Source organism: Nannobrachium achirus (genome assembly GCF_963921795.1).
Source record: "Nannobrachium achirus genome assembly, chromosome: 4".
NCBI lineage: Eukaryota > Metazoa > Chordata > Actinopteri > Myctophiformes > Myctophidae > Nannobrachium > Nannobrachium achirus.
This window is the reverse complement of record NC_137813.1, coordinates 57,743,675-57,755,886: the sequence shown is the minus strand read 5'-3', so window position 1 is coordinate 57,755,886 and position 12,212 is coordinate 57,743,675. Positions and strand designations below refer to the sequence as shown.

Sequence of the window (12,212 nt, the reverse complement as noted above, 5' to 3'; positions counted from 1 at the left end):
ACACACACACACACACACACACACACACACACACACACACACACACACACACACACACACACACTTGAAATGTTTATTTATGTCCACATAAGCAGAAGTACAAGAATTCCTCGCACAAAGGACATAAACAATATCAGTGCAGTCAGATAATCAAGGAAAACTGCCAGTTACAAAGTGCAGGTAGGGCAGAACATTGTTAGATACAATACTGTTGGCATAGATGTCAAACACAGCAGACAACAATCATGGGTAAAGATAACAACGCCTCCTCCAAATGGAGCGACTTCCTATAATAGCTGATACAGAGTGGTACCTTGCTAATTGTTTGGCTCTCCTTTTGGGGAGGCCGGCCATTTGAAGGCCCCTTACAACCAGCTTGTGCACATGCCCTAGGCTCCCAAAGATAAAAAACATAAGTTTACATCTGTAGCCTAGCTGTGCGATGGTCTGCTCTAGCTAGATATTTTAATACTTTGGTTAAGAAAGCTTCCTCTAAGCTGTAGTCAAAGGTGCAGCCGACCTCGAGAATAAACACCCCCCTATGGGTTTCATTAACAACAATGACATCAGGGGTGTTAGCTGAAATGTTAGAGAACACAGAATCATCATTACAAAGGCTAAACATGCTCGGCTTGACAGTAGAATGCTTGTATAGCATAATAGAGGACCTGAAGATGGATGAGATATCTTTTGATATCAAATCCACTATTCTGTCATGCCTACTTATGTAGAGTCCCCTGTTTACGTGGCACCCAAAAGAAAAAAAAAGGAATCCCTGCATTCAAGGTTGTTGTTTTTTTTGTCCTAAAACACAGAAGGGTTATGACTCATGAAAAGGTATTATGTGTTCCATGTGTTAACCCATTTAGGCCTAGAATTGTTGAATGTTTTAACCAGTGAAAAATAGCAGATATACAAGCTCACAGCGCGGCACCGAGTGCCGCGCTGCGAGCTTGTAGATCTGCTATTTTTGAAAAAGTCGTGAAAATGTGTGCAAATCTTTGAATATATGTATTTTCAAAGCGAACGTTTGTAACTCAAATTTTGCTTCCGGGGGGGGGGCCTGGAACTAAATATTTTGAGTTGGGGGTCTGTGGCCAAATACATATCATCTTCGGGGTCCTTCACATGAAAACATTTGAGCACCACTGACATAGAAACATAAGTTTCTTGCACACATTTTCACACTTTTTCATAGTAGCAGATCTACAAGCTCGCAGGAGTGCCGCGCTGTGAGCTTGTATATCTAGCTATTTTTCAATAGTTAACATTCATGGGGGGCCCACAGTGAATCCTTGTACCCAGGGCCCAGAATTTGGTGTGACGCCCCTGAATCCCTGCATTCAAGGTTGTTGTTTTTTTGTCCTAAAACACAGAAGGGTTATGACTCATGAAAAGGTATTATGTGTTCCATGTGTTAATATGGTTTTCCTGTATGACACATCTGTGGTTAAAACTTTCCCTGTCTATTCACAGACGTTGAACTACCGGTAGTTTACTAACTAGTCTTTTCATGTCTTTTCAACAGACAGGAAGAAGGACCTGAGCAAGATGAAGAGTCTTTTGAACATCCTTACAGACCCCAACACGCGGTAAACACAGCATGCGTTTGAAGTCATTCCATTCTACCGTTCAGCTTTTATAACCTCATATTTCTGGAGATGTTGAGCTCCAACTTAGAAATGGGTGATGTGTTGTTTTAAGACTATGTGCACATGGGTGTCCTAAACTAAAAACTAAAAATGTCCTCGACAGTGTGTGACAAAAACGGATAAAAGCTAATAAAGAATAAATGCTAAATAAATACAACGGAAGTCATTAAAGAGACAAAGTGAACTAAATATGTATGATGGTGGATAGATGGTGAAATCAGGGGTTAAAGTTCTCCGTCCTGGGGACGGATTTCCGTCTTGAGGATTCCCTAGGGGCTATTTATGAGATCAGAGAAGATTCGGAAAAAAAGAAAAAAAGCTGAACCGTCTGCGCTAATTATAATAGCATCAGTTACTACTGTGGTTCGTAGACTTGCTGGTGTGTCATGTAGTTCTAATTTAGACCAACTATTTCCTGTAAGTAGACTTCAAAATAAAACCAGTTGACGTGACTTGACTTGACTTGATCAGATTACGCTAGGCTCTTATTTTGAAATCCGCCCTACACTGAGAGGAAATGCCTCTAGCTACTTGTTGCTGCTGTAAGCTAACTGCGACGATGCTGTTGGATAAACAAAACATCACTTGGATTACCCGCAATAGTTTGGCTAAAGTTCATATTTATGATAGAAAACAGTGCTCCTGTGGCTTAAACGATGTACACCGTTTGGAAGTTTGTTAAACTTTTTGGACCTACGCTGAATTCCAATAGCTGGATGCTGCAAAGGAATGAGACGTCGCTCTCTCTGTAATGTATGGATGGCAGTGTCAAAAGATGAAGTCACTGGAGTTTTACATGTAAACAGCAGGTAGGCTATACTATCTAAATATGTGTTTACAGGGGGCAGCAGTAATTGACAATACGCGTTTGCTTTCTACAGTCTATATGGTTTGCTTACGTTCTCTGCATTATAAGCAACGGAACACTTGTTATGTTTGCAAATCAGAGATTCGAGGAGATTTATTTGTCACTCACAAAAGTGATCCATACAGATGCTAATGAAATACTTCGGGGTGGTGTTTCATTGGTACCGATTAGCAACGTATCATGAATGATTGGTGTTCACTGTTCATGGCAATAGGCGGAGATTTCTCCACTGCATCGCAGTGTTTCGCTCATAACATTACCCACGTGTGGCATAGGTTCAGTCAGCGACGCGTTATTTGGAATTGCACATGAGTTCTGGGCGGAGGCAGCGACAATAAGGCTCGGATGTGCTCAGTGCGGTCAAAAACAAATTGAGGTGGGCTTGGCTGGATGAAAAGGTTGACGGGAAAGCCATTCAGGTCCTGGTGTCACCGTGTCAAACGGTGAGAGAACCAGGAGCCTGTTTCTGTTGTATCTGTTAAATGGCAGCATGGCAGCAACGATAAAAAAAGACGCTTTTCAAGCGGGGGGGGGGGGGGGGGGAATACATTTCCGTCTCGGGATTTTTTTTTGCTTTAACCCCTGTGAAATGCATTGATAGTGTTTGTGCAAAGCTTCAATGTTCAATATTAAATGGGCCAACACTGACACCTAGTGGGCTTTTTCAATCCCATATCAGACTTTGGTAAATCTAGGTTACAGTTCATAGATAGAAGTTGACAATCCAGACAGATCTTTTTTCTTTAACTCATATGCTGCCATTTAACAATACCTTCGTACTCTTTAACTGCCATTCGTCTCCATAGACTTCCATGTAATTCATAGTGCACGGATCATGCACACCCATGCCTAGATAATGCACCACGTGTGTCCACATTGCTCACAGCTTTCAAACAAAAAAATCCGAATGGAAATCCGTTCAGGCATTCATGAGATAGCAGCCATTATGTTTTACACTGTTGTGAGCTTGGAGGTCTGCTACCTGAGTTGTATGGGGGTTGTATGGGGGTTAAACAAGCAATTTCGCGATCGCTATCATGCCTACTAACGTTTTTGGGGTCCCAAAACATTTTTGTTTTTTTTTCAAAATGGCGGAAATTCTCGGGTTCCTCGGGCGTGGCAGGGAGGGACATCGCGAAATTCTCGGGTTCCTCGGGTTTGGCAGGGAATGAGTTAATAGGGGTCGACCGATATGGGATTTTCATGTTCGATTTCGATATCGATTAGTTGTGATCAAAGAGGCTGATAACCGATATTAAGAACCAATATGCATTTTAAGTAAAAAAAAAAAGAAAAAAATCCCCCAAAATCCCCCAATTTTAAATGTTCTAGAGGCTCACATCTAGTCGCCGCATCACCCTAGAACAGGGGTGGGCAACTTTGATGGAGAGGCCACTATACTTTCACTCACTCCAGAGTGCCACATTGCATATACAGTAAAACATAGCAAAAATAGCCGGTTCTACAAGCTCAAAACGCGTCACAGTGCGACACATTTTGAGCTTGTAGATCTGCTATTTTTGCCAGACCCATGAAATGGGTAGGCCTACATAAGCAAATGTCGGTCTGTCTGTCTGTCCTGGTTTTCTATATAAAGGGTATATATGATGATGACATGATGATGACATGCCTACAAAAGGCATGATGTCATAAATGATGATGACAGACAGGGGGTCTGGCACAACCAGGTTGACCTGGTCTAGTTTAATTGGAACAAGGACGGAATGTTTAGCACCGCTCAAATAGGGACAAGAACTGACAGATACATAGATATCCATATATGGGCATGAAAGGGACAAATGGTAAGACGGTATACAGTATATTTCCCTACGGATTCCTAGTGACTCGCATCAGGGCATTCTAAAATGTAATATAGAAACTTGCACTAGATGTCAGTGATTGGTAATTTTAAACAATATGCCTAGTTAATGCTTCTGTATGTAATGGGACTCCCCTGAATCAAAATGTTATTTGTCTTATTTTTAGTATTTGGTATGTGATTGTGGAATTACAATGAGTGCTCTTGGCACAAGCATTTCATTGTTTGTCTGTACTTGTATGGATACGCATTTGACTAATAAACCGAACCTGAACCTGAACAATGCCTATGGCTATGCCGTGCTCTCAGTTGTAACATTGTTTTAATAGCGTTTTATTCGTTTTTGAGTGGTGAAAACCATTTAGGTTGCTATGGTTGCCATCACTGCTGTCCTAACATCACAAGCAAATCCATACTTGAGTGTTTTTGATCTGGAGTTCCATATATGGAGCAGGTGGAGACATCTAGTGCTGACATCATGCTGATGTAAAACTCCATATAAGGGCAAAGTTGACTTATCAGAGAGATGTCACGAGCATCCAGTCAAGCATTATATAAAGGGTCGCAGTCACGCCATGAGCTCAGATTCAGCATTACCCTGAATCTCCCACGATATCCAAGACTAGAACCTTCAAGACCTTCTTGAAGTCTGGGTTAGAGGCACTTGATTCTCAAGGATTTATCTACGTATGTAGTCATTTAAAGAAACCTTTAAAAGGAAGGCTGGTCCTTCCTTAAGCCTATTTTTAATATACAGTAACTACTAGAGGTTTGGCACCTACGTCTCTCCGCCGATCTGACTGATATGCCCATATATGGAGATCTCTGTATCCGTCAGTTCTTGTCCCTTTTATGCCCATGGAGATCTCTATTTGTCAGACACGTCCTCTTGCGTCATCAGTATATGCCCATATGGAGATCTCTGTACCGTATTTCTCCAAAGTAGCCCGGGCGTTAAATTCTTGGAAATCGATTTGAATCCAAGGGTATTTGGTGCCCAGCGGCTATTTGCCCCCGGGCTATTATCTTTGAAATATACGGTAGGATAAAGGAGGGTTATGATCTGTTCTACTGACAGGCCTTCATTTGTTTCTCATTTATTTCTTCATTCTTTTCTTTTTTTCATTCTCTTCCACTGTTTCAAAATGCACCACCCATACTCACTGCTGCTGCTGCATAGCAGCTGTCGTTGTGTTGTCATAACATGACATGAATGCATCCTCTCAGATCTGTATTCATTATTTTCTTCTCCCTAACCTGTAGATGTCCTCTGAAGACCCTCCAGAAGTGTGAGATAGCTCTAGAGAAACTGAAGAACGACATGGCAGTGGTGAGCTCACGTTTGGTCCAGTTGTTTGATATTATTCACCATATATGAATTAAAAACGACAGGTGCATATATCCTTGTATGGGCCGTTATGTCTGTGATGTCAGTTATCTACATACATGGAGATCCGTGCTTATACACACAAAGCCAGACGTAGGATCGGTTAGCACCACTTAAAAATTAGACTATGATGACAGCTGGTTGGTGGCAGATCCTGGATTGGATCCATTTGCCTTAATTGAAGCTGATTGATTTGTCAGTTTATTGGTCCATAACAACATTGTGTTACTCATATAGCTGATTAAAATGGCTCAATGTGGGAGAGGACTACATTATAAACAAGTGTTTCATTACGCTTAACCCATTAAAACGGGAAAGCATCTTTTAGAATACAGCGTTGGCTAATATGGCTTTACGAAAATAAGAAATGCAAGCTTGTTCATCTGCTATTTTTGAACATAAAAAAAAAATCAAACCTCGGTTCGAATTGAAGCGGTGGACAGATAAAACTTCTATTCTGAATGTATTTGGAGAGCTGGTATGACAGTTGGTATAATAGGTTTAAAAAATAAAATAGATTAAAACACATACATTAAAATAAGAATTTGTAATTAAATAAATACATAAATAAATATAAAGTGTTTAAATAAGACAGATAAACCCTGAAGGCCAAATTATCATGTGAAGCTTGACCAATCCTCAAAGTATCCATTGATCTGACCGGGAGGGACACCGCACACATATTCTAGATGTACAGGACATAATAAAGCCTATTCATTCTGAACTGAAATGACCATATATGGACATGGGACACACATTTTGCTTTTTGAAAAAGCCTATTCATTCTGGACTGATATTTTACACGTATGGGACAGGAAAAACCTGTTCATTCTGGCCTGGAGTGACCATATATGGACATAAGGTACCGGACATTCTGTTTTTGAAAAACCCTGTTCATTCTGGACTGAGATCACCATATATGGTAATTAAACGGACATTCTGTTTTTGAAAAAGCCTGTTCATTCTGGACTGAAATGACCATATATGGGCGTGATACACACACAGCCATTCATTGGAAGCGGTTTCCGCCGCTTCAAAAATTGTATAATTTTACACAAATCTTCTCTTCTGGGGATCTCTGTCACGAAACCGATTGGGACCTGTCCTGCGGCCAAATGAATGTCAATTTTGGGGGGTCCTTAGCATGAAACATCTAATCAACTCAGTGTCTTGTGTTCCCCAGCCCACCCCTCCTCCTCCCCCGGTGGCCACCAAGCAGCAGTACCTGTGTCAGCCTCTCCTGGATGCTGTGATGGCCAACATCCGCTCTCCAGTCTTCAACCACTCCCTGTACAGAACCTTCTCCCCAGCCATGACAGCCATCCACGGGCCTCCCATCACGTAAGAACAACTGGACCGTGTTAAAAAAAACGCAGCAAACATGGTCTCTCCATGGTTATCTTGTTATTAGGCCTGGGGCGGTATCGACATTTTGTTACCGCGATTACCGTCTTCCCATTTACCGACGGTACTGCGGTAATTACCGCACCCCCGTATCTATTAATTAAGGTTCGGCGATAAGCCAAAATATTGCAATCATCTTCCCTAAAGTCGCCTCTCCACAGTGGAGAGGCGACACAGCCTGACCGCCCGAGTTATACTTCTCCGTACAGCACAGCGGGTATGGCTTTGAAAGGAGCAGATCTACAAGCTCACAACACATTGCATCCGCGACTGAGCTTTTAGATCTGCACTGTCGGGTTACCATAGTAACGTAGGCTAGCTAGTAGGCTTTTCAGACACAAACAGCTGTGTGAACAAACCAGAAGAGGACGTGTAGTCAGATCGTGTACAGTGATTCTGTAAACTCACGTCACGTCTCAACTCTCAAATCCCAGTGATTGAGTGCTGCTATATACAGGTTTTAGTTACAAGACTTGACAGAAAAGGTTATAAAATCTCTGACGCGCCGCCGAACGGGCACAACGTGCGACGCGATGGAAAAAGTAAAATAGTTTAATTTTCGGTTTTAGTCCACGCGGCCCGCGCTCCGCCAGTAATCCGTATGAATAAAAAAAGATATGCCACAACACAAGGTATGTATTAACATCCTTGTGTCGTGTGGATCAATGGATTACACAGAAAGTTTACGCTGCTCTGTACTCCTCTACGCAGGCAGCAGCAGTGACTGTCTGTGTCTCTGACAGTGAGAGTGACGTATCTGGCTTCCAAACTGTGGTACACGGCCCAGAGCAGAGCGGCATGGAGCGCATGCGGTCCTCGCTTCTCCCCTGTTTTAAAACTCGCTTGTTTTCCAATAAAAAATAGACTTTTTTTTGTCTTTTTTTACCGCGGTAAGCACACTGACACCGCGGTAGACACCGCGGTAGACCTCGGTTTACCGCGGTACGGCGGTTACCGTGTCCAACCCTACTTGTTATCCCATGTTCTTGTGAGAGACACTGTCCATTTTAAGTGGCTTCAGTTTTTATGGGTCGTGAGTAAATATCCCCCAAAAATAAATGTATATAAATATATTATTTCAAAAGATATATATAAAAACAAGTGTGTGTTCGTGTGTGCGTGCGTGCGTGCGTGTGTGTGTGTTTTGTTTAAGTTTAAGAAGTAGTGAAAATAGCAGATCTGCAAGCTTGTAGATTTGCATGTTTCACTAGTTTGGGTCCTGAGCAAACGTCTAATTTCTCTTTTGGGTCTCAAGCTAAAAAGGTTTGGGCACCACTGGGGAACAGCTGGGTCCTATGCCAGTGCTTGGCCCAGCCCCTGTCTGTGTAGTTGTTACAGTCAGTCACAGTTGGATTATTATATTTCCTTGGAAGAGCATTTCGGGTTAGATTGTGCACTCCTCACCATCGCCAAATGTCAATTTTATAGCTCATATATGATGAACTGAATGTGAATAACTGTGTTGTGTTGACTATTGTGGGCTATATAAATCGTATGTGAACAGTGAAATTAAACGTGTTGAACTTATTCAAGCATTAGATCTACATTTCAAATGAATGTGTTCATTCATCTTCTGGTTTATGATTTTGGCCATGGGTTTCTTGGCTGGCATCCCAAAGTTTTACTGACTGTTAAAGAATTACAGCATGTCATCTGAGGGCCAGGGGCCTTGGTCAGAGACCCTGGAGTCAACAGGGGGGTTCAGTCTGTCTGAGGTGGACAGTACCCCATTTCCACTGTAGGGCCAACCCAGAACTAGAACCAGAATTTTCCAGGACCAAGAACTTTCAAGAACCTGTGAAATTCCCGGACCAAGTCCTGCTTATGTCTCCATATAACCAGACCTAACCGGTCCGGGAAGGTCCCAAAAAAAGACCAGCAGCGCTGCTGGCCCCTCCCATAGGTTCTCAGAACTAAAGTTTAGTTCTACCTCAGGAGCAGGACCTACAAAAGGTTCCAGGAACCTTGTCTGGAACCGACCTGTACGCAAAGGAAACAAAACCAGAACCAAAAAAATAGGTTCAGGTTCCTGAAAGTTCTGGTTCCACCTTGCAGTGGAAAAGGGGCTCATGATCTGTGTCAGGCTGATGGCGGGTAGAGAAACTAGAGGCCAGCGTGTTTTGTTCATTAAATTAATAAAGATCACTGCTCTCTGTTCTCTCTCCCGTTCAGGGGTCCCAGTATCGCTGGGCGAAAGCGGAAGCACGAGGACGATGAGCGCCAGACCATCCCCAACATCCTGCAGGGCGAGGTGGCTCGTCTGGACGTCCGGTTCCTGGTCAACCTGGATCCTTCCTACTGCAGCAACAACGGCACTGTTCACCTCGTCTGTAAACTGGGTACGCACGCGGCAGCGCAGGCGCCGAAAGCAGTGGCAGTTGGCGGATGGGGCGATAAGCGATATTATCGTTTATCGTGATAAAGAAAACACTCATGATACAGGCATGCAAACGTGTAAGCTTTTCGGCGAAAATCGCCGTTTTGAATCCAAATTGGTCATTTGTGTGAATCGTTCAGATTCGTTAAAGAAATGTTTGGATGGGGTGGGGGGGGGGGGTGTCGTGTCATCAGAAAGGCTGCGTTGAGCAGCAGCGAGAAGAGGAGCGTTTATTTCGTATTCTCTGCTCCGTCCGTTTTGTCAGTAAAGTCGTGTGGAAGGTGGATGTGGGAAGAGGGTATTTTTCTTTTTGTTTTTGTTTTTTAAATCAAGCACTCCCTTTCTCTTGCATGATAGTCTTTTTTCACACTATCAAATGTCTTTGCCAAAAAATTGCCGATCTACAAGCTCACAATGCGACGCGTTGTGAGATGTAGATCTGCTATTTATTTTTTTGCAAATGTTCCGCCCCAGGATAATGGATTTCGATTAGCGCGATAATATCTTAAATCGTGATTTATTTTGTCACAATCATCGTGATATGAAATATTCATGTCGTCCCATCCCTAGTGGCAGTAAATATCGCTGTGACGTCTATATATGACTCCAGAGGTCTCTCCAGTCTGTTTTAACACTGTTATGTCTGTCCTCTTGTCTGTGTCTCAGATGACAAGAACCTTCCCAGTGTTCCTCCCCTGCAGCTGAGCGTTCCTTCTGACTACCCAGACCAGAGTCCCTACTGGGCGGACGATGGAGAACAATATGGTGAGGAGTTCAAACCACCCTGTCCTTTCCCGCTCACTAGCTAATTGTTTTTAAGTCTGCGTCTCTTTTTATAATAAAAAAGATATAGATGCCATTGTTGACTGTTCTGCTTTTGAAGAACATGAAATACTCCCAAATACTACTAGACCCATTAAAACCGGGAAAGCATCTGTGTCATTTTAGATTTTATATCGTCTGTAATTGTCCAAAACTGTTCAGGATTTAAATCACAAAAGTAGAAAAAGTAGCAGATTTAGAAGCTCAAAACGCATCGCTTCGCACAATGTTTCGAGCTTGTGGATCTGACTACTTTTGATGCTTTTGTGTGACGCTGTAGTATGATCACGTTGGGCGTAAATTGACGGGGGGGAACTTAGGGTTTAGAAGACATTTGTAGAATCGGCTTTGGGTCTTCATGTGTTTAATATGCAATTCTATACATCATTTACTGTATGTTACTTTAGTAACACGACCAAATATATGACAGCCGTTTTGTCTGTAAATGTTGATGGTCTTTTTGTGGACTTCTTTTCTGCCAGGTGCCAACAACTTCCTGCAGACCGTTCACAAGAACATGACCTCCAAGCTGCTCCAGCTCCCAGACAAACATTCGGTTACTGAACTGCTCAACACCTGGGCTCAGAGCGTCCGACAGGCCTGCCTCTCTGCAGCGTAGATGCACGACCACCGCGCGAAAACTGATGCTGAAACTACCGCTAAACTACCACACGCCTGGTAAAACGCCCAACCAAGATTGAAAAGTGACATTCTGTGGGAATACAAATACCCCCAAACAAATAGATTGTTTTTGTTACTTTGGAAATTCAATACACAAGTCCTCCCGGATGAAATGTAAACCATCAGCTCAGTTCAGCATGTTGCTTTGATTTATAAAGAAAAAGAAATCAATGCTTTTTCACAGGGGTTCATCACCTCTGCAGGCCTGGACAACAAAGTGCTGCTGGGCACAAAACATGAACTAAAACACTTATTACTGTGTATACACAGATACCCAGTATGCAATCTGGAATAAACCATTATTATAAATTATGCCTTTATCATCTCGCTCTGCTTAGGGATTACCACCTCTATTAGGGTGGGACTCCAGTTTTACAGTTATGGCAAGTTCCAACTTTGGAACTTAAAAACATGCATCGCCAGCCTTCACAACAACAAGGCCTCATAGTAGGTGATAGATCAACACTCGAATATGTGAATAATAATATGCACTCTGTGAATTTTCATGCCCTATAGAATGTTGAGTCGACAACACTACACTTAGGAAAAAAAACTGTTGAAAGGTTCAATTCAATAAACGTTTACCTTCATAAAACATGCACACATTTCATTAATGCTTCATTCAAATGTTTATAGAAAAAGACGTGAGGTAAGGATGGGATGGGTTGGAATGGAAATCTAGTTTGATATGTAATTTTATTTTATTTTCTACCACAGGGGAGTGCTGTTGCACTGTATTGTGAAATGAAAGGATTGACGTGGGTTTGTTTGTATGTACCGAGGAAGGGAAATGTTTGTACTCTGCTGTTCAGAGCTTTGAAATGTGTATAGAAATCTTGTCTTTTTTTAAATACTTTGAATAAATATTATTCTGTTCATCTGCACCATCCATGGTTACATTTCTTTAACAGCACAACACAACTATGTACTATATATATACATTATAAACAGCATATTAATGGTAACCGTTGAACAAATATGTGGGCACTAGACAGGTCTAAGTTACACTGCACTGTCCCTTTCTCTAAATGCTCCTAATTTCTATATGTCAGGGGTCCCCCCTCCCCACAAACAAAATATTTATGGAATAAATAAATGAAATGTATGTATGAACATGTGAAACACAACTGACTGACTTCTATGTAAAACATTAAACATACTATATGGACAGTTTGTTATCCACACTGGAAAGCGTCTTCAGC

At 42.1% G+C, this 12,212-nt stretch overlaps 1 protein-coding gene across 1 annotated transcript in view; it reads left to right on the top strand.

The window, feature by feature from the left end:
• Window positions 1-11,888, top strand: part of med15 (mediator complex subunit 15) — a 35,601-nt gene extending 23,713 nt beyond the window's left edge. The window contains exons 13-18 of the mRNA XM_080724863.1: window positions 1,529-1,592; window positions 5,603-5,669; window positions 6,910-7,067; window positions 9,303-9,469; window positions 10,174-10,272; window positions 10,812-11,888. Of these exons, the coding sequence (XP_080580989.1) occupies window positions 1,529-1,592; window positions 5,603-5,669; window positions 6,910-7,067; window positions 9,303-9,469; window positions 10,174-10,272; window positions 10,812-10,948 (692 nt within the window). The 3' untranslated portion in view covers window positions 10,949-11,888. The remainder of the gene's footprint in view (window positions 1-1,528; window positions 1,593-5,602; window positions 5,670-6,909; window positions 7,068-9,302; window positions 9,470-10,173; window positions 10,273-10,811) is intronic.
• The last annotated feature ends 324 nt before the right edge of the window (window positions 11,889-12,212 follow it).